This window comes from Myotis daubentonii, chromosome 15 (genome assembly GCF_963259705.1).
Source record: "Myotis daubentonii chromosome 15, mMyoDau2.1, whole genome shotgun sequence".
Lineage (NCBI taxonomy): Eukaryota > Metazoa > Chordata > Mammalia > Chiroptera > Vespertilionidae > Myotis > Myotis daubentonii.
The window spans coordinates 19844168-19866429 of record NC_081854.1 but is presented as its reverse complement, the minus strand read 5'-3'; the positions used below and the strand labels follow the sequence as shown (position 1 = coordinate 19866429).

At 47.4% G+C, this 22262-nt stretch overlaps 1 protein-coding gene across 6 annotated transcripts in view; it reads right to left on the bottom strand.

The window, feature by feature from the left end:
* Positions 1-312: 312 nt before the first annotated feature.
* NUMBL (NUMB like endocytic adaptor protein) overlaps positions 313-22262 on the bottom strand; it is a 35676-nt gene continuing 13726 nt past the window's right edge. For 5 of the 6 annotated variants that reach the window (XM_059666504.1, XM_059666508.1, XM_059666506.1 and 2 more), the window contains 4 exons: positions 10334-10523; positions 7041-7343; positions 3725-3847; positions 313-2114 (listed from right to left, as the gene is read on the bottom strand). In XM_059666504.1, coding sequence (XP_059522487.1) covers positions 1483-2114; positions 3725-3847; positions 7041-7343; positions 10334-10523 — 1248 coding nt within the window. In that variant the 3' untranslated portion in view covers positions 313-1482. The remainder of the gene's footprint in view (positions 2115-3724; positions 3848-7040; positions 7344-10333; positions 10524-22262) is intronic. The other variant, XM_059666505.1, reaches the window with a different exon arrangement.

The following is a 22262-nucleotide window of genomic DNA, read 5'->3' as shown; positions in this document are numbered from 1 at the left end:
ATAAATATCAAAAATATAAGTCTTTGTTTTACTATGGTTGCAAATATCAAACAATTTCTATATGTGACACGGCCCCAGAGTTAAGTTAGGGTTTTTCAAAATGCTGACACGCCGAGCTCAAAAGGTTCGCCGTCACTGGCCTAGACTGTTTCCTCACAGCCGGTGGTTAATAACTGGCCTTCAGGCTGGAATGACTCCCGGCTCCCCCACCAATCGGGTACGACTGTGGGGAGTGACGCAACTTTCCCATCCCTCCAATGGGGAGATAACACCGGGCTTCACCAAATCAATCACCCTGTTTTAAAGAGCTATAGAGTTAAGCATATAATTTATATAATTAAAAATATATAAGGTAGATTATATCAAGGGGCCCCAAAACAAGACAGACTTGAAACATGCTGCCACATCAAATGACATTTTGGTCTCGGTTACAGAGAATACAATCGATGACACAAGAATTGACCAGCTCATACTATTCCAAACCTCGTTAACTTGAAGGGATTTTAATACTGAACTTATTAGCAGCAGATTAGAATTTTAATTCCTGGGTTCAAAATCTGAAGCATCAGAAATGGGGTGATTAATTGTGGGCACCCTTTACTACTCACCTCTCCGTGCCAGGCCAGCTGCTACCTGCTGCTACGTTCTGACTCGGGTTATCATGCAGGGAGACCAGACCCTCTTGCTTTAGGGGACGCCTCGGGAAGGAGGGCTGTGACCTCACCGTCCCTCCCAGACACACATCCCGCTTTCCTGAGGGGCACCATTATATTCTTCCTTTATTGGCTATCCTGGTATAATACAAATCTGCAAGTTTAGATACAAAAAAATCTGGAAATAAAAGATAGAAAAGTACCCGCCAGGCACCCCTCCCCCTTCCTCTGGGCCCCTCCCCCAGGGGGCACCAACGTGAGGTAACTGAGCATCTCCTTGCCCTCCCCCCAAACTCACTTCCTGGGCCCCCAACTTGGCCCCTGCCCCCAAGAGACCTTGGTCCAAGGAAGATGTGGGCCGAGTGGGGGAGAGGGCTAACAGGGTGAGCACAGCATTGGCAGTGAACGCAACAGGTGGGCAGAGGGAAGCCCTTTGCTTGTGCTGTGTGTGGGGTGGGGGGCAACCATGTGGGGCCCAGGAGAGCCCCTAAATGGACATCCCTCCCCGAGCCCATCCAACAATGGGAGGTGGAAGGTCAACAACAGAAACTGGAAACTGCAGCTTGAACCGAGGGCGCTCCCTGGCACTACCGCCACCCCCGTGCCTGGGGTGGGGGAAGGAGCATTGCCAGGCTGGTCTGTCCCTGAATTCCATCCTGTGGAAACCTGGGCGTCACCATGTCGGTTCTATAGTGGTTGTGGGGTGGTCGAGAGGAGGAGTCAGAGGGATATTGAGGGGCGAAGCCCCAGGGAGCAAGATGAGGGGAGAGGTGGGCCTCAGCTCCTAGGTGTGGGGCCTGGAGATCGTGGGGTGGGCAGGGCGCTGGGGCTACAGTTCGATCTCGAAGGTCTTTTGCAGGTCGCCCGAGAAGGGGTTAGACGGCTTCTCTACGGCGGGTTTGCCTTCTAATGCTGCCCACTGGGCCTCAAAGGGGTCCAACTCAGGGGCTGGGGTGGGTGCTGGCTCTGGGGGCCAGGGAGCCCCATTGGGGCGTGGGGGGGCCTGGCCCCCAGGGGCACTGGGCATAGCAGGTGGGGGGAAGGCTCCAGCTTTCCCAAGCAGGGCGGTGGGCTGTGGCTGGAGCTGGGCAGCTGAGCAGAAGGCGTTGGCCACCATCTGCGAGGGTGTGATGCCCACCACGGGCACGCGGGGCATGGGCGGGTAGCCCAAGCCTGGGTAGGTGGGCACAAAAGGGGGCTGCATGTGTGGGGGTGGCAGAAACAGGGCCACCTGGGCAGGTGCGGCATCGAAGGGCCCCACGGGGGCGGGGAAGGGCTGCAGGGGAGGGGGTGCGGCAGGCACCGCGGACACCTGCTGCTGCTGCTGCTGCTGCTGCTGCTGCACTTTGGCCACCTGCGACACCTCTTCCAGCCACCGCTCGGCCTCCGAAGGGGTCCGCTTGTGCCCGGGCTGGAAGGCGGCTGCCGGGGACACCGAGGGCTCGCCCCAGGCAGAAGTCCCTGGGCAGAGGAGAGGGAGGTGAGGGCAAGGGCTGCGTCAGAAGGAACCCGAGGCCGGGGCCAGACTCTGAACTAGGCCTGAATCCGTCCTGGACCACACAGCAGTTCTGCAGTGCTAAGAACACCCAGTTCTGGGATTCTGAGGCCCCAAGATGGGAAACATACAGGCAGGACTGACCAGCAATCGCCTGCTATTAACTGTGTTTAATAGCGCCCTGGGCTCTGATACTCAGGACGTTTTGTTTCAGGAAGCTAAGATTCTGAGGCTCCATAGATCTTCCTCATTCTGACGTGATGAGTAAGGTTCGATGGCTTAAGTTTCTGTTTTCTAAGAGCTTTAAATTTACATTGTTTGCAAGTCTGAGGTGCTCTCCTGGTTCCACCATATGCCCGAGGTGAGGTGATTCCACTGCGCTGTCTGAGAGCACTCGCTAAAGCTGTGAGACTCCAGGGTGGTGGCCCCAAGTCGGTTAGATTCCAGTATCCTGTGAGGCTAAGGCTAGAGGTTTCTGACTTTCATTATTCTAAGACAGGAAGTCTTTTTAAAAATGTATGTTTTTATTGATTTTTTAGATATAGAGGAAGGGAGAGGGAGACAGAGACATCGATGAGAGAGAAACATCCATCGGCTGCCTCCTGCACACCCCCTACTGGGGATGGAGCCTGCAATCCGGGCGTGTGCCCTGACCAGAACTGAACTGGAGGCCTCTTGGTGCACGGACGACGTTTAATCCACTGAGCCACGCCGGCCAGGCTAAGACAGGAAGGTTTAAAAATGATCCCATGGCCCAGCTGGTGTTGCTCAGTGGTTGAGCAGGTCACGGTTAGATTTCCAGTCAGGGCACATGCCCCGGATGTGGGCTCGATCCCAGTAGGGGGCATGCAGGAGACAGCCAATCAATGATTCTCTCTCATCATTGATGTTTCTACGTCTCTCTCCCTTTCCCTTCCTCTCTGAAATAAAAACATATTTAAAAATGAAAGGAGCTAAACCGGTTTGGCTCAGTGGATAGAGCGTCGGCCTGCGGACTGAAAGGTCCCAGGTTCGATTCCGGTCAAGGGCATGTACCTGGGTTGCGGGCATATCCCCAGTAGGAGATGTGCAGGAGGCAGCCGATCGATGTTTCTCTCTCATCGATGTTTCTAGCTCTCTATCTCTCTCCCTTCCTCTCTGTGAAAGGTCAGTAAAATATATTTTAAAAAAATAAATAAATAAATAAAAGGAAAATAACAGTGATCCCATGGGGCCCTGGTCGGGTAGCTCAGCTGGTTGGAGCATCGTCCCATACACCAAAAGGTTGTGGGTTCGATTCCTGGTCAGGGCACATACCTAGGTTGCAGGTTCAACCCCTGGTAGGAGCATGTATGGAAGGCAACCGGTTGATGTTTCTCTCTCTCTCTCTCTCTCCTTCCTCTCTCAAATCAATAAAAACATATCCTTGGGTGAGGATTAAAAAAACAAAGGGATTCCTTGGTTCTAAGGTGCTCCCAGAGCTCTAAGATGACCCACGGTCCTGAGCCTGTGGGATTCCGAGATCCCTGGAGTCCCTGCGGCGACCCTGAGTGGGGCAGGGGGACGCAGGGGGCCCCCCAGGCAGGGCTGGGCTCACCTGTGGAGGCAGGCGGCGGCCCTGGTGCTGGTGCTCCAGCACTGGCAAAGGACGAGCTGATCTGTGTGCACAGAGCGCTGATGCTGTCGCTGTCGCTGGCCCCAGGCGGCTCCATCTCAGGCACTGGGAGGTCAGGGAGAGGCGGAGGTCAGTGATAGTCCCAGACCCTGTTCTTGACCCCTTTGCTCTCAGGTGTTCCTCTCACAAGGTGTGTTGGGTCGGTGGTAACTAAGTAACTAAGTGGCCATGGTCACAAAAATGATAACTCTGTGCATGTGTGTGTGTGTGACATCTGGGTGGTGCACGGAGTGTGTGACACTGGGGTACTGATAGTCTGGACTGGGCCCACAAGCCAGGTCAGAGCCAGAACTGAGGCTGCGTCCTGTAAACCCCCTGAGAGACCTCTCCTCTGCCCCAGGTGTGCTGTTCCCGGAACAGGTCGCCGCCCGGCCCAGGCAAGCATGTAAGTGGTTTCCCCTTACCTGGGGCAGGGCACACCCGCACCCTTCCATCCTGCCCTGTCCCGTATAACCTCTGAGCGCCTGCCCTGTGGCACAGAGGATATTCGTGTCATCTGGCCTCTGTCCACGATGTGCCTCGTAAGTAAATTCCCTTAATCAACTCCTGGTGCAGTGATGGAGTCATCAGCCTCTTTCTCCGGTCTCTTGGCCCTGGGACATTTTCCTAGCAGTTGGATGGCAGTCACAGGGGCCCCAAATCAAGGGGGGACCTCAAGGAGGACCTGTCTATAGCTACAAACCAGAAGAAATATTTAAACTGTTTAAAAACGGATAGTGCCGGACCAGCGTGGCACAGTGGCTGAGCATCAACCTATGAACCATGATGTCACGGTTCAATTCCAGGTCACACACATGCCCGGATTGCAGGCTTGAGCCCCCATAGGGGGCGTGCAGGAGGCAGCCAATCAATGATTCTGTCTCATTGATGTTTCTGTCCCTCCCTCTCCCTTCCTCTCTGAAACCAATACAATTATGTTTTTAAAAATAAAAACATATATTAATTTAAAAAATATATTTAACCACATAGATGGCGAGAGCACTGACCAGTCAGAATGGATGTGGCCACTGTTTTTCACTGGCTGGGGATCACTTGTCCTGCTTTGGGTGGCAAAATGGAGCCCTGTCCACCCCGGCCTGTAACACGTACCCCGAGGGCAGAGACAGCTGTGCCAGGGAGACAGTGAGCAGATGTGGGGCCTCAAGAGCACTTGAGATGAGCAAAGGGACGATCTGAATACACAGCGGTGTGGGGCGACAGGTGCCTGTGACAGCTCAGCAACAGGGGTGATGCTCCAATGAGCATGAGGAAGAAACTGACTGGAGGAGTCAGCAGGGGGGGTGGGGGTGGGCGGGCGGAGGGTATATGGCTTCCAGGTCATTTACATGAGGAGTGTGTGTGTTAGTCCGAATGAGCATGCAGCTTCAGAGGATGTGGCATCTGAGTGCGACTGAAATCCAGTGTGTGGTGACCTGACTGTGATTCCCAAGTGTGAGCCACTCTGCCTGCATGAGGTATGAACATGTTTGCAAGCATGCATGAATCTGCATGTGTGATTCCAAGTGTGCATGAATGGGGGTGTACCTGCAACTTCCAATTCTGTGTGACTTTGGTGTGCACTTGACTAAGTGTGCGACTGACTGGAACATCTGTGTGAGTTGGTGAAATGTCTGTGTGGCAAGTCACGTCTAAGCAAATGAGCAATTGGCTACAGGAGTGTGAGGCTTTCAAATAAAGCCTGGGGAGCCTGCCCCCTCCAGGGAGCACGTGTGACAGCCCTGGGGGTGAGCTTAATATCAGGCTGTAAGAGGACAGCAAAAAAGGGATGCTGCCGGACACCGAGGGGTGAATGCCAGTCATTCTCAACAAGCCCTGGCATCTGCCCAGCCGTCACCTCTGGAGTAGCCCCGCCTCCTGGATACCCGTCAACACCTCCCACACCAGTCCCCGAGGCCGTGAGGGTAGGTGTCCCGGTGAGGTGTCTGGAGGCAGGGGAGCAGGCCAGACCACATGACTTCACCGGCAGCTGGGAGGAAAGGCCGCCCTCCCGCCTGTCTCCCTTGCGCAAAACGTGGTACCACACCACCTCTCCTCTCCCTTTCTCACCGCAGCTGTTGCTTTGTTTTTTCTTTAAATATATTTTTATTGATTTCAGAGAAGGGAAAGGAGAGGGAGAGCAATAGAAGCATCAATGATGAGAGAGAATCATTGATCCGCTGCCTCCTGCATGCCCCCGACTGGGGATTGAGCCCATAACCTGGGCATGTGCCCTGACCAGGTTCGAACCATGACCTCCTGGTTCACTGGTTGACGTTCAACCACTGAGCCACACCCGCTGGGCCAGACTGCTTTACATCACAACATATACCATCTTTCTCCTTTCCTGGGCACACCGCAGACATGAGTAATCAAACACAATGCTTTCCCCTCACCTGGCTCTGGCCTCTACAGGCCGAATCCTGGAAGACAGGACTGATCCTTGTGACTCCATCTTCCCTCCAAGCAAAATAGGACATTTAAACGGCCTCTCTCCCAGCATCACCCATGGCAGACATTGCTAATCAACGATGGTGGGTGCTGCCCTGGCCCAGTCCTTTGCCCTCAAGTGACATCACAAAGCCACCACCATGCGCCCTGACCCTGCGATTCCCACGCTCCCTTGTGCCCTCCATTCACCTTTCCTCTGGCCGTCTCTCCGGGGGTGAAAACATAGCACTCCTATTGCTCTCCCTTCCTCCCTTGCCCACAGCAGACTCTGCTAATTATTCACGTGGTGTGCCACCGTCTCCTTTTTCTTGCTCACGCAGACATTGGAAGGCGCTCGTGATGTAAGCCATCACTCTATTCTCCCTGCCCCAGGCAGGCATTGCCAACCATCACAGTCCTCTGTGACTCCGCCTGAATTCTTCACGCGGCCAGATCTCATGGCTTTACTGGCAAAGGCTGGTGCCTCGGTCTCCTCCTGAGCAAAATCCTGGCATTGGTGCAGCTGCCCTCCTCCCCTTGTCCACAGCACTTTGCTAATCAGTCATGTAGGCCACCTCTTGCATTTCCCTAACCACAGCAGACATAGCTAATTGATCATGATTTGTGCCACCTTTCCTTTATCCTTTGTCCATAGCAGACACTGCTAATGGATCATGATTTCTACTCTCTCTAGTCCGTGGCAGGCACTGCTAATTGATCACAACGTGTTCCACCTCTCATCTGTGTGCACGGCAGACAGTGCTAATCAATCGTGGTGGCCACCCCCGGTTCTCTATCTCCTGCACAGACAGTGGTATTGATCCGGGCTCACCTGTGCTCTTCACCTGGAAGTCAGTGCGGCGCTGCAGCGTGGACGGCAGCTCATTCAGCCTCAGGCTCAGCTGCCGTTTGAAAGGCGAGTTCTTCTGGCTGAGCGCTGGGAACCCACGGAAGGAGCCCTGGCGAACCAGCTGCTCCAGGGGCGCATGGCGGCGGGGGATGGCAGCTGCGGGGGTGCCTGCAGCCACGGGGGTGCCTGCCTCACCCTTCTCACCAGGGGATGTGGTGGCTGGTGTCGGGGACACGCGCCCAGGCTGGGCAGGGCCGGGAGCCGCAGTGGGGGCAGCTGCCGCCTCTGTTGGAGACACGGGAGACGGAGGTCAGATACCTCACCCTGGCATCAGAGGCCTCCCCACCTGCCCCCTTGGTCCTTCCCCACGCTGCCTTCCTCACCCAGTGTTTCCTGCCCTCAAGACAGGCTGGTCAGGGCCGTGAATGTCTCTCACCCCCACCCAAGCCAAGACCGCTTTCCCCAGGAAGCCACTGAGGAATTTCACCCCAACCTCACCTTCTGTGTCTTGCTAGCTTTCTGCCACCGATCTCTTTCCTCTGCTGTTCCCCGTTTCCCCTTTGAGCCCTTCTATCTCCTTTTCTGACTAATGTAATGGACACTTGCTTGGTGCGTGACCAATGAATCAGGCCTTGTTCCAAGTGCCTGGCAATTACTAACTCATTCAATCTTCAAAACCACCCCTTGAGGTCAATACTACCAGCGTCCCCATTTTCAGAGGTGAAAACTGAGGCCCAGCAATGGTAAGTGACTGCCCAAGCCACAGTGCTAGCAAGAGGCAGTGACTCTGGAGTTGGTGGTCCCATTACCCTAACCTGTCTCTCCCGCTGGCTTGGTCTCCCCACGTCATGCTGTCTCCTCTATCATTCTGTCTGTTCATCTCTCCGTCTCTGTACCTCCCACCATTCTTCCCACCTCAACTACCTCCTCCCTCCCTCCAGTTGCTACCCATCCTTCTAGTAGACCCAGCTTGACACACTTCCTCTGGGGAGCTTTCCAGATCTCTCCGGCCCTTCAGCCTGGTCTCCCTCCACTCTGGGACTACCCAAGGCCTGCTCTTCCAGGGGAGGGTCCCCTCACCCCTGCCAACACACACACACACACACACACACACACACACACACACACACCCTCCAATCAGGGCCTCACCCAAGCTGTAGCCTGAATGCCGGGGAGCTTAAACTCAGGCCCAGAGTGGGCAGGGAGGTCACCTGGCATTTCTTCTCCCATCTTGCGGGTTGAGGCCGTGAGGCTCTCACCCAGGCCTGGCCAGGTGACAGCCTGGGACAGGTTGGAACCAGGAACCACCTTTACCCCACCCCAAACCCCCTTTAGGGACCTTAGGAAGTGTCCCTCCCTCCCCCCCCCCACTCTCTGGGCTCCAGCTTCTGCACTATAACCCCCCACTGGGCCTCCTGAGAGGGTCAGCTGAGGCAGTAAATGTTCCATGCTTTTCCTTCCTCTCTGAAATCAATGAAAATATATATTTTTTAAAAAGAATGTTATTGATAAAGCAATAAGAATTAGTTAAAAAATTTTCTTTCCTAACTTTTCTGTTAGAACTATTTTAAACTTATAGAAAAGATGTTTTAATGGAACAATGAGTGTGCATGTTTCCTATCTTTTTTTAAAAAATATGTTTTTATTGATATTTAGATAGAGAAAGGGAGAGGAGGTAGAAACATGGATGAGAGAGAAACATCCATCGGCTGTCTCCTGCACACCCCCTACTGTGTATCGAGTCCACAACCCGGGCATGTGCCCTGACCGGGAACTGAACCAGTGACCTCTTGGTGCACGGGACAATGCTCAATCCACTGATCCACACCAGCCGGGCAAGCGTGCAGGTTCTCTTCACCTAAGGTCCCCAGTGTTAACATGTTATCATATGTGCTCTCTCCCTCCTTCTATAATTTCCCCTACCATTTAAGAGTAACTTTCAGTGTGGCCAGCATGGCTCAGTGGTTGAGCCTTGACCTATGAACCAGGAGATCATGGTTCAATTCCCGATCAGGGCACATGCCTGGGTTGTGGGCCGATCCCCAGCAAGAGGCAGCCAATCAATGATTCTCTCTCATCATTGATGTTTTTATTTCTCTCTCCCTCTCCCTTCCTCTCTGAAATCAATACAGATATAGTTTTTAAAAATAAAGAGAAATTCTGCCAAAGCCTGTTTGGCTCAGCGGATGGAGCGTCGGCCTGCGGACTGAAGGGTCTCGGGTTTGATTCCGGTCAGGGGCATGTGCCTGGGTTGCAGGCACTTCCCCAGTGGGGGATGTGCGGGAGGCAGCTGATCGATGTTTCTAACTCTCTATCTCTCTCCCTTCCTCTCTGTAAAAAATCAATAAAATATATTAAAAAAAAAATAAAGAGAAATTCTAAAAAAACAAAAAAACAAAAACAAAAAGAGTAACTTTCAGACAACTTAACCCCAAGCCTTCAGCATGTGCCTCCAAAGAACAAGGAGTCTCCGACACAACTACCGTATAATTTCTCACGTGGGGAACTGAACATGAGCACAACACTATCAGCCAGTCTACAGTCCGTAGCCCAGTTTCCCCAACTGTGCAGATCATGTCCTTTATAGACGTTCTTTTTTACATATGTGCAGGACCACACACTGCATTTAATAATACTTGTCAAATCTCATTAGTCCCCTTTAATCTGGAACAGTTCCCAATGGGAAATTCTTTGTCAATTTTAAGCAATGTTTTAAAAAAATCTTAAAACTAGAATCTGCAGAAAAGAAAAATTAAGTCACATTGTGACTGAGTATATAATACACTTACGTTGAAAAATTTTTTTTTTTTTTACAATTTACAAAGGTATTTATTTGCCAGTCACCTAGAATGTCTATCAGATGTTTAGCAAACTTTCTTGATGGCAACCAGAGTAAGAAATACCTTTACATGCTAACCTATTCCACGTACAAACATACATAAAATGAAATAAAAACATCAGTAAGCTATACTTATCCTTACTACATTTGATTACTCTGTATTTTCTATCTCATTCTTTTGTACACACTTTGAAAAGCCTGGGCACCTCCCTGAGTTGGCAGGCAATAGAGCCATTTGTGAACTTTGCTGGGATTTGTGGCCCGCAGAATACTGCCGGAAGGACTCTAACTAAACGAGCTTTATAAACTGTCACCAAACTTGGTGGTTGGTGCTCTGCTTTGTGGACTGTGGAGTCCCTGTACCGCCGCGGCTTTCCCTGCAAACCGGACCGCAGCCCCGGGGCCACTCCGGGCCCTGCCGTCTGGGCAGACCCACCTTTCTTTTTGTCCGGGGCTTCTCGGTCAGTGGGCCGCCCGCCCCCAGACAGGCGGAAGGAGCCCTCCCGGGCAAAGCTGGTGCGGCTGGCATCGAAGGTCGCCGTGACCCCACACTCCTTCTCCCGCCGCTGTTTCCGCTCCAGGCAGGCAGCAAAAGCACAGCCCACAGCGTGGCTCAGCCTCTCGCCCTGTGAGGAGAGGGTGGGGCCAGGGTTGGAGGTGCTGAGTTGTGCACACTGGACACCAGGAGCCCTGGGTCCCAGCTCCCAGGTGCTGGGTGACCCCGGACAATCCCTCTGCCGCTCGGACCTCAGTGAACACCTGCACCGAGGGACACAAATGACAGCCCTGAGTGAAAACAGAAAGCCAGCAACAAGGGTTCAAGACTATGGAGATTCCTCAAAAAATTAAAATCAGAGCTGTCATACGACCCAGCAATTCCACTTCTGGCTATTTATCCAGAGAAAACAAACAAACAAATGAAACAAAACAGAAACAGACCATAGATATATAGAACAAGCTGATGATCGTCAAAGAGAAGGGGTGGGGGATGGGAATAAAAAAGGAGTGCAATACTGTAGACCTCCATTGACATGAAGGTCTAAAATAGGCAACACTAATCCATGGTGAAAAAAGTCAGAGCAGTGGCTCTTTCTTAGGGGGTGGGGTGGGGATGGACTGGGAAGGGCAGGGGGATGGGTTGGGGTGGTTGTCATGTTCTAGAACTTCACAGGGGTTTGGGTTCCACAGGTGTATGCAGTTGTCAAAACTCAGCAAAAGTATACCTAAGGCTTATGGTCAGCATGTGTTTTTCCACGGGGAAATGGGACAACCACGAGGCTTATATAGTCCCAAAAGCTATGGCCTGTTCAAAGGGTTCAATCCAGTCTTCAGGGTCAACGATCCAAGCTAATTACCTGAATCAACCGAGGCTTATCTGGAAAGAAGTGAAACAACAACTAGAAAAGAAAAAGAAAGGCTCCAAGGAATTAACTAAATTTGAAGAAAAAAATGAATGAGAACTGAAATAACGATCAAGAAAAAGACCAGGGAGAGATAATTAAGTGAAAATGGGAGTTCAGCCAAAAGAAGACAGAGCAAGAAAAAAGAAAAGAAGAAATCTTCTTCAAGCTCTGATTCTTCCAGCAGTTCTTCAGAGTCTGAAGATGTGAATTTACAAAAAGAAAAAGAGCAACCATTCACATTAATTACAGAAAGTTCTATGTTAGAGAGTGAATCAGACAGAAGGGAGAGTTTAAAAAAAAATAAAGAAGTCAAAAGATGCAACTGAGCCCTGGCAGTGTGGCTTGGATGGCTGGGCATTGTCCCAAGCACTGGAGGGTTGCTGGTTTGATTACAGGTCAGGGCACATGCCTGGGTTTTGGGTTTGATCTCCAGTGGGGTTGTTCAGGAGGTACCCGATCAATGTTTCTCTCTCACATCAATGTTTCTCTCTCTCCCCGCCTCTCTAAAAATAAAATCAATAAAAAAATCTTTAAAAAAAAAAAAAAAGAGAGAGAGATGCAACAGAGAAAGGAAAGGACATTCAAGTTCAAGGACTCGGCAAATAGAGAAAGATGTATCCTGACAGTAAGCCTTTATCATCTGAGTCCTTATCAGAATCAGATAATATTGAGGAAGTATAAGCAAAAAAGAAGAAAAGTCCCTAGTTGGTTTGGCTCAGTAGCTGGAGTTTCAGCCCGTGGATTGAAGGGTCCCAGGTTCAATTTAGGTCAAGGGCACGTACCTTGGTTGCAGGCTCTATCCCTGGCTCTGGTGGGGGCACATGTGGGAGGCAACCAATCAATGTTTCTTTCTGTCTCTCCCTCTCCCTTCCATCCTCTCTAAAAACCAATGGAAAAATATCCTCAGGTGAGGATTAACAAAAAAGAAAAGAAAAGAAAAGAAAAGAGGTGAAAACAGATAAAGCAAAAGAGAAAGAGAGAGAAGCACAGTAAGAAAACGAAGGCTGATAGTTCAAGTCCTGACTCATTATAGTAACATTAAGAAAAATCAGGATTCCGATTGCATATTAGAAAACAGCCCCTGAAAAAATGGTGGAAGCTACACTGACACTCTCCCAGGACCAAATTGGAAGTACAACTAAAATACAGAAAAACCCCCCTGAAATATCAACTGAAGACTAGCGGAGGGAACCCTAATAACCAAGGGTAGGAAGTGGAGACCGCATAGAGACTGGTAGGACGTGCAGAGATGCCACAGGGCTGGCCAGACTCCCACAGACAGCAGCTAAATCAGCGGTTCTCAACCTGTGGGTCGCGACCCCTTTGGGGTCGAAAGACCCTTTCACAGGGGTCACCTAAGACCATCGGAAAACACATATATAATTACATATTGTTTTTGTGATTAATCACTATGCTTTAATTATGTTCAATTTGTAACAATGAAAATACTTCCTGCATATCAGATATTTACATTAGGATTCATAACAGTAGCAAAATTACAGTTATGAAGTAGCAACGAAAATAATGTTATGGTTGGGGGTCACCACAACATGAGGAATTGTATTAAAGGGTCACGGCATTAGGAAGGTTGAGAACCACTGAGCTAAAGGGTGGGATATCTCAGCTGTGGGAAATTTCCACTGAGAACTCTGGGTCTAAACCCCAAACTGGGCTCACCACCCCAGAGCACCAGAACTGAGAAAGGTGCACACAGAACATCTGGCTGTGAAAACCAGTAGGGTTGCTGTCTGCCAGCCAGAGACAGCTAGAAATGCAGGCACCCTCTCAAAGGGCCAACACACAAAATTTCGTGTGCAGCCACTCACTTTGGGCTCGGGCAGAGGGAGGGCAGAGTGGACTGGAGCTGTGTGAGGAGAGTCCAGGGTTGGAGTCTCTGGGGTTGGAGTTCAGAGCACAACCCCGATTTCATGTACTGAGTCATTCCCTCATACTGCAGAGGACAGCTTTCTCCACAGGTCTTACCTATACAAGTTTTTGCTTGGGGTGAAGACAATTGCCCCACCATGTTGGAAGACACGGTGCCCCACCCTATGGTCTATAGCTTGAGGCAAATCAATACTGAATGTCAACTGGACTGCAGGCAGAGGAAGACCTCTGGAGGCTTTGACTCTGCCTGATCTTCTGGGCCCGGGGCTATGAAAAGCAGATCCCGGTGTAGAATCTTGTTCCTTTCCAAAAACACCCAGCCCCAGCAGAGGGAGCCATAGCTGTGGATTGCTGATAGCCCCAAACAGGGTGCTCAGGGACAGTCAAAAACAGTGTCTGACATTATCCTGCACCAGAGATCATAGCAGATCTACCTAATATAGACACAAACCCAAACAGGCAATCAAAATGGGGAGACATAAAAAAATAACCCCCAGCCCTGGCCAGTTTGGCTTAGTGGATAGAGTGTCGGCCTGCGGACTGAAGGGCCCCGGGTTCGATTCTGGTCAGGGGCATGTGCCTTGGTTGCGGGCACATCCCCAGTGGGGGGTATGCAGGAGGCAGCTGATCAATGTTTCTCTCTCATCGATGTTTCTAACTCTCTATCCCTCTCCCTTCCTCTCTGTAAAAAAAATCAATAAAATATATTAAAAAAAAATAACCCCCAGCCCTAGCCGATTTGGCTCAGTGAATAGAGCGTCAGCCTGTGGACCAAAGTGTCCCAGGTTCGATTCCGGTCGAGGGCACCAGCATGGGTTTCGGGCTTGATCCCCAGTAGGGGGTGTGCAGGAGGCAGCCGATCCATGATTTTCTCTCATTATTGATGTTTCAGTCTCTCTCTCCCTCTCCCTTCCTCTCTGAAATCAATAAAAATATATTTTAAAAAAATAACCCCCAAATGAAGGAACAAGAGAATTCTCCAGCAGAAGAGCTAAATGAAATGGAGCTAAGAAACTTATCTGATATAGAGTTCAGAATAATGATGGCAAAGATGCTCAACAGCATGAGAAAAGGTATAGTAACCATGAAAAAAGACCAGTCAGAAATAAAGAATGACATAGCACTAAGAAAGAACACACTGGAAGAAATACACAGCAGACCAGGGGAAGCTGAGGACTGGATCAGTGACAGGGTAGAAAAAAATCACTCAATCAGAAAAACAAAAAGAAAAAAAAAATTAAAAAACAGGACAACTTAAGGGAGCTGTGGGACAACGTGATATGTAACAATATTCACATAATAGGAGTGCCAGAAGAAGAAGGCGAACAAAGGATAGAGAACATATTTGAAGAAATAATGACAGAAAACTTCCTTAACCTGGTGAAGGAAAAAGTTGCACAAGTCCAGAAAGCACAGAGTCCCAAGCAAGAAGAATCCAAACAGGCCCATGCCCAGACATATCATAATTAAAATGATAAAAATTAAAGACAAAGAGAGAATCTTAAAGGCAGCAAGAGAAAAGCAAACTGTTACCTACAAAGGAACTCCCATAAGGCTGTCAGCTGATTTCTCATCAGAAATTCTACAAGCAGAAGGAAATGGCATGAAGTATTCAAGTAATGAAAAGCAAGGATTTGAAACCAAGACTATAGTCAGCAAGGCTATCATTCAAAACAGATGGTGAAATAAAGAGCTTCCAGACCAAAAAAGGCTAAAGAAGTTTATCACCACAAAACCAGCACTACAAGAAATGCTAAAGGGACTGCTGTAATGAGAAGAAGAAAGAGAGAGAGAGAGACAGAGAGACAGACAGACATAGGTATACAGAATTAAAATGGCAATAAATAAGTACCTATCAATAATAACCTTAAATGTAAATGGATTAAATGCTGTAAACAAAAGATGTAGGGTAGCTGAATGTATACAAAAATGTGACCCAATTATATGCTGCCTTATAAAAGTCCCACCTCAGAACAAAAGACTCAGACAGGATGAGAGTGAAGGGATGGGAAAAAAATTCCCATGCAAATGGAAACGAAAAAAAAGATGGGGTAGAAATACTCATATCTGACAAAAAAAGACTTCAAAATGAAGGCCATCACAAGAGACAACAAAGGTCACAACATAATACTAAACAGATTGCTCCAAAAAGAGAACATAACCCTGGTAAACAAATGTACACCTAATATAGGAGCACCTAAATATATAGATAAATTTCTAGAGGACTTCAAGGGAAAGATCGACAGCAATACAGTAATAGTAGGGGACTTTAACACCCTGCTGATTTCACTGCATAGATCTTCCAGACAAAAAATTAACAAGGAAACAGTGACTCTAAATGACATACTAGATCAGATGGATTTAACTGACATTTATGGAACATTTCACCCCAAAGCTGCTGAATATATTCTTCTCAAGTGCACATGGGTAATTCACAAAGATAGACCATATGTTAGGACACAAAACAAGTCTCTACAAGTTCAAGAAGACTGAAATCACATCAAGCATCTTCTCAGATCACAGTGGAATAAAATTAGAAATCAACTACAGTGAAAATCATTCAAACACATGAAGGCTAAATAGCATGATATTAAACAATGAATGGGTTATCAATGAGATCAAGAAAGAAATCAAAAACTTCTGGAAACAAATGAAAATGAGCACACACAATCCCAAATCTCTGGGACACAGTAAAAGCAGTTCTGAGAGGGAAGTTCATAGCACTACAGGATTACCTCAAAAGACAAGAAAAATTAATGATACACTATTTAACCTTACAACTTAAAGAATTAGAAAGAGAAAAAGAAAAGCCCAGAGTAAGTAGAAGGAAGGAAATAATGAAGATTAGAGCAGAAATAAATGACATAGAGACTAAAAACAACACAAAAAATCAATGAACCTAAGTCAGAGCTGGCTCTTTGAAAAGATAAACAAGATAGATGAACCATTAGCCAGACTCATCAAGAAACAAAGAGAGACCTAGCTGGTTTGGCTCAGTGGATAGCAGGTCAACCTGTGGGTTAAATGGTCTTGGGTTCAATTCCAGTCAAGAGCACATGCCTGGGTTGTGGTCTCGATCTCCAGTAGGGGGTGTGCAGGAGACAGCCAATCAATGATTCTCTCTCATAATTGATGTTTCTATCTCTCTCCCTCTCCCTTCCTCTCTGAGGTCAATAAAAATATATTTAAAAAAAAGAAAAAGAGAGTGGACCCAAATAAATAAAATCAGAAAAGAAAGCAGAGAAGTAACCACTGACACCACAGAAATATAAGGGATTGGAAGAAAATACTATGAACAAATATATGCCAACAAGCTGGACAATGTGGATAAAATGGATAAATTCCTAGAAAAATATAATCTCCCAAAACTGAATCAGGAAGAATCAGAAAACCTGAATAGGCCAATAACAACTGAGGGAATAGAAGCAGTAATCAAAGAGAGTCCCAAGTAAGAACACAAACAGGCCCACACCCAGACATATCATAATTAAAATGACAAAAATTAAAGACAAGGAGAGAATCTTAAAGGAAGCAAGAGAGAGAAAAAACTTATTTTAAACTATTCCAAAAAATCCATGAGGAAGGAACACTCCCAAGCTCTTTTTATGAGGCCAGCATTATCTTAATTCCAAAGTCAGATAAAGACATTCCAAAGAAAGAGAATTACAGGCCAACATCCCTGATGAACATAGATGCTAAAATCCTCAACAAAATATTAGCAAATCAGATCCAGCAATATATTAAAAAGAGTATACACCATAAAGTGGGATTTGTTTCAGGGATGCAAGGCCTGAGGTGTGTGTGTGTGGAGGGGGTGGGAGCACAGGGGTTGGCTAGAAGGGATCATTGGGGGTAGGGGGACATATGTGATACTTTCAACAATAAAGATTTAATTTAAAAAAAAAGAAAAACAAGGATTCCCTTGTAAAGAAAATGCAATGTCTGAGGAAATTTCAACTGTGAGAATTATAACATATCTACCAACATGCATAATTTTTTTTGTTTTTTAGAATTATTCCAGGACTGTTCTGTAGCCACTCAGATGTTGCATGTGAAAGGGTCATAAAAGTTGCCAGGGGCTTGAATATCTGTCTTTTTCTCTTCTATTTCCTAATAACTCTAGGAGATAATGCATTGCAGTCATACCTAGTGATTGATATTTGAGAATAAGCTAATACTTTGACTAGCAGTATCTATCCTATCTAATAATAGAGAAACATGGTAATTAACTGTAACTTCGCTACCCTTCCCATTGGCTAATCAGCGAGATATGCAAATTAACTGCCAGTCAAGACGGCGGCAGCCAGGCAGCTAAGTGAACAGGAGGCTTGCTTGCTCCAGTGACGGAGGAAGCCAAGGTTCCCCACCTGCCGCTGCCGGCCTCTGAGCTGCACTCTAAGAAACAATGTTGCAATTATAGAAGCCAAACAAACCCAGAAACCTGCTTTCAGCCAGCCGGGCCTCAGAGCTGGAGCCGAGCCTCAGAGCTAAAGCCGGCTCTCAGCTCCAGTGACAGCCATAGAAGGTAAATAAATCCCAGAATTTAAAAAAAAGAGAGAAAAAGGAGAGGTTGGGAGCTTCAGCCACCTGCCAGCCTGAAAACGGCCCTCAGCCCCTCACCCAGACTGGCCAGGCAGCCCAGTGGGGACCCCCACCCTGAAGGGGGTGTGACCAGCTGCAAACAGCCATCATCCCCTCATCCAGGCTGGCCAGGCACCCAAGCGGGACCCCCACCCTGAAGGGGGTGCAACCAGCTGCAAACAGCCATCAGCCCCTCATTCAGACTTGGCCAGGCACCCCAGTGGGGACCCCCACCCTGAGGGGGTGTGACCAGCTGCAAACAGCCATCAGCCCATCATCCAGGCTGGCCAGGCACCCAAGCGGGACCCCCACCCTGATCTGGGACACCCTTCAGGGCAAACCAGCCGGCCCCCACCTGTGCACCAGGCCTCTATCCTATATAGTAAAAGGGTAATATGCAAACTGACCCTAACAGCAGAATGACTGGGAATGACTGGTCACTATGACACATACTGACCACTAGGGGGCAGACGCTCAATGCAGGAGCTGCCCTCTGGTGGTCAGGGCGCTCTCACATGGGAGGAGCTCTGCTCAGCTGCAAGCCAGGCTGAGGGCTGCCAGTACAGCGGTGGTGGTGGGAGCCTCTCCTGCCTCCTCAGCAGTGCTAAGGATGTCTGACTGCAGTTTAGGCCTGCCAGGCTGCCAGAGGGATGTCTGATTGCTATCTTAGGCCCAATCCCCCAAGGAGCAGGCCTAAGCCAGCAGGTGGTCATCCCCTGAGGGGTCCCAGACTGTGAGAGGGCACAGGCCGGGCTGAGGGACCCCCCTCCCCCCCGAGTGCACAAATTTTTGTGCACTGGGCCTCTAGTATATATATATAAAAGCCTAAGCGACCATTCGACCATTACCTATGATGCACACTGACAACCAGGGGGCAGGGGAAGGGCAGGAAGAGATTAACCAAAGATCTTATATGCATACTAGAGGCTCGGTGCACGGGTTTGTGCACTGCTGGGGTCCCTCGGCCTGGCCCACAGGGATTGGGCTGAAACCGATAATAAGTGTATTTTAATTTTTTCACCTTGTACACTTTTATCTACCTGGGAAAGGAGTTTTTAGGGTTGGGTGGTGGTGGTTTGCTGTTTCTGTAACTGTGCCTTTTATCCTCACACAGCCTGTTTCTGGGGACACAGTAGCCATGCTCTGGGAGGTGAGAGCTGGGTACGGCAGTCTGGTGCTTCACCCAGCTTAGTGACATCGTTGGTCTCTGTCAGAGTGAACCAGAGAAACAGCCTTTTACAGCAGGAGGAAGCCCCAGGAGCTCTGGGATTTACCTCTAATCCAATAAATACTGAAGGGATTTTAGCATTAGAATATGTTATAACATTTGAATTAATTTTGACTACACTTTGGCTTTGGAGAGGAGAAGAGAGAGAGAGAGAGAGAGAGAGAGAGAGAGAGAGAGAGATTGGTTGTTCCACTTATTTATGCATTCATTGGTTGACTCCTGTGTGCTCTGACTGGGAACTGAACCCCAAAACCTTAGCACATCTGGAAGACACTACAACCTACTAACCTGGTCAGCACCTAGACACGGCTGCTTTTTGAACTCGACAGCTAAAGATTTTAAGGTGCATGTTTTATACTGTTAGGTCTTAACCAGTCGGGAAATTTTTTATATAACTAGTAATAGTTATTTTTTGTATGAATCTTATTTAGGTTTGATGTTTAGCTTTTATTAACTTTAATTCTTGCTATCTTAAATTCCTTATTGCATTTAATGGCATTCTTTTATTTTTAAATATATTTCTTTATTGATTTAAGGGAGGAAGGGAGAGGGAGGAAGAGATAGAAACATCAATGATGAGAGAGAATCATTGATTGGCTGCCTTCTGCACGGCCCCTACTGGGGATCAAGCCTGTAATCCGGGCATGTGCCCTTGGGTGGAATCAAACCTGGTACCTTTCAGTCCACAGGCCGACGCTCCATCCACTGAGCCAAACCGGCTAGGGCTTTACGGCATTCTTGCCAAGATATTTAGCATGTGAAAAGCAGGTTTTAGGTTGTGGGCTTTTTTTAATGGCTTCATATTGAAGCTGAGACATCATACACAAGTTGAGTGGCGGGCCTGATATGCTCTGCCTTGTTACATAAAGCTGCTGCCAGAATCTTGGCAAATATAACATTTTAAAAGATTGCCTTTGTATAGTCATAACAAATTATGACAAGTTAAATTTACCTGAAAATTACATTATTACTTTTTCTGTGTCATTTTACTAAGATTTTGTGTCTCATGTCTCCTGCTGAATTGGTTACTAGTAATGTTAAAAGGAATTGAAATCACTTTCACTTTGCATTTTTATATACTCAGGTAACATGTAATATAATTTGATGTACAATTTTGCCTGTTAAGAGGGTATGCTCATACAGCGGTATATGCTCAAAACATTTTATAATGACAAGAGGCTGAATAAATAGCTTTTTTACTTTAAAAAGAGCTGGAAAAATATGAATTCTACTAATGGTATGTATGCTGAAGTATGGGGGGAGTGTTCAGGTATCTGCAACTTTAAAATGCATCAAAAATAAAATGAACAGATAGGCAATAGAGTGACAAAGGCAAATGTAAGTGGCAGGATCTGGGTGGTTTGTGTACAGGTGACTGGTTACTGTACAAGTCTTTCGACTTTTCTGCGTGCTTTTGACTTTTATTTCTAATAAAACATTGGGAGTGAAAAACTGCAGTCACTATTTCCTGAGTGTCTACTTGAGAGGCTCCAAGGCCAGACAGCCTGGATTGACGCTGGCTTCCCACTTTCCAGGTGTGTGTTCTCAAGGATATAACTTCATTCTCAGTGCCTGAGCCTCTCCATCTGTAAACAGCACCTACTTCACAGGGTTACTGCAAGAATTAGGAAAACTAATATATGCCCGGTATAGAGCACAGAGAACCACCACACGACCATCAGTGTGAATGTATCCAGCCCAGGCTGCGCCCTGACTTGCATCCTTTTATGAAATCCTCGTAACAATGCCAGGAAGTGCGCACTCTTTTTTTGTTGTTGTTATGAATCCCCACCCTCCTCACTCGAGGATATTTTTTCCATTGACTTTTAGAGAGAGTGGAAGGGAGGAAGGGAGAGGAGAAGGATAGGGAGAGAAACATTGATGTGAGATAAACATATAGATTGGTTGCCTTCCACACACTCCCCAACCAGGGCCAGGGATTGAACTTGCAACCCAGGTACGTGCCCTTGACGTATCTGTCAGACTTCTGTTTCCTAATCAAGATGCTCAGCCACCTCTTAAAGTTAAACTTGGGGGGAAAAAATCCTCAACAAAATGCTAGCAAGTGTATTAAAATACCAGAAGTGTATTAAAATGATTATGCACTATGATCAAGGAAGATTTATCTCAGGAATGCAAGGTTGGTTCAACACATGAAAATCAATCAATGTAATATACACTAATAGAATGAAGAAAAAAACCCACATGATCATCTTGATTGATGGAGAAAAAACATTTGACAAAATTCAACACTTACATAATAAAAAAACACTCAAAAACTTGGACTAGATGGGAACTTCCTCAACTTGACAAAGGACATTTATGAAAAAGTCACAGTATCATACTCAATGGTAAAAGATTGAAAGATTTTCCCTAGGATCAGAACAAGACAAAAATGCCTATTTTCATCACTTCTATTTAACACTATACTGGAAGTGCTAGCCAGAGTAATTAGACAAGAAAAAGAAATAAAAGGCATCCAAATCGGAAAGGGAGAAGTAAAATCATCTCTATTTGCAGATGACATGATATTAATGTAGAAAGTCCTAAAGAATCCACAAATTATTAGTGTTAATAAATGAATTCAGCAAATTTGCAGGATACAAGAGTGACAAAAATCAGTTATACCTCTTTACACTAGCAGTGAACAATCCAAAAATGAAACTAAGACAATAATTTCTTTTTTTTTTTTTTAAATATATTTTATTGAGTTTTTACAGAGAGGAAAGGAGAGAGATAGAGAGTCAGAAACATCGGTGAGAGAGAAACATCGACCAGCTGCCTCCTGCACACTCCCCCCGACTGGGGATGTGCCCGCAACCAAGGCACATGCCCCTGACCGGAATCGAACCTGGGACCTTTCAGTCCGCAGGCCGACGCTCCATCCACTGAGCCAAACCGGTCTCGGCAAGACAATAATTTCATTTTGCCATAGCCAGTTTGGCTCAGTGGATAGAGTGTCAGCCTGCAGACTGAAGGGTCCTGGGTTCGATTCTGGTCAAGGGCACATACCTCGGTTGCAGGCTCCAGGGCACATGCAGGAGGCAACCAATCGATGTTTCTCTCACATCGATATTTCTCTCTGTCTTTCCTTTTCTCTTCCACTTTCTCTAAAAATCAATGGAAAAATACCCTCAGGTGAGGATTTAAAAAGAAAAAAAGATGTTGAAAAACAAACAGATAAATAATAAAATAATTAAAAAAAAAATAATGATTTCATTTACAATAGCATCTAAAAGAGCAAAGTGGTCAGGAATAAATATAAC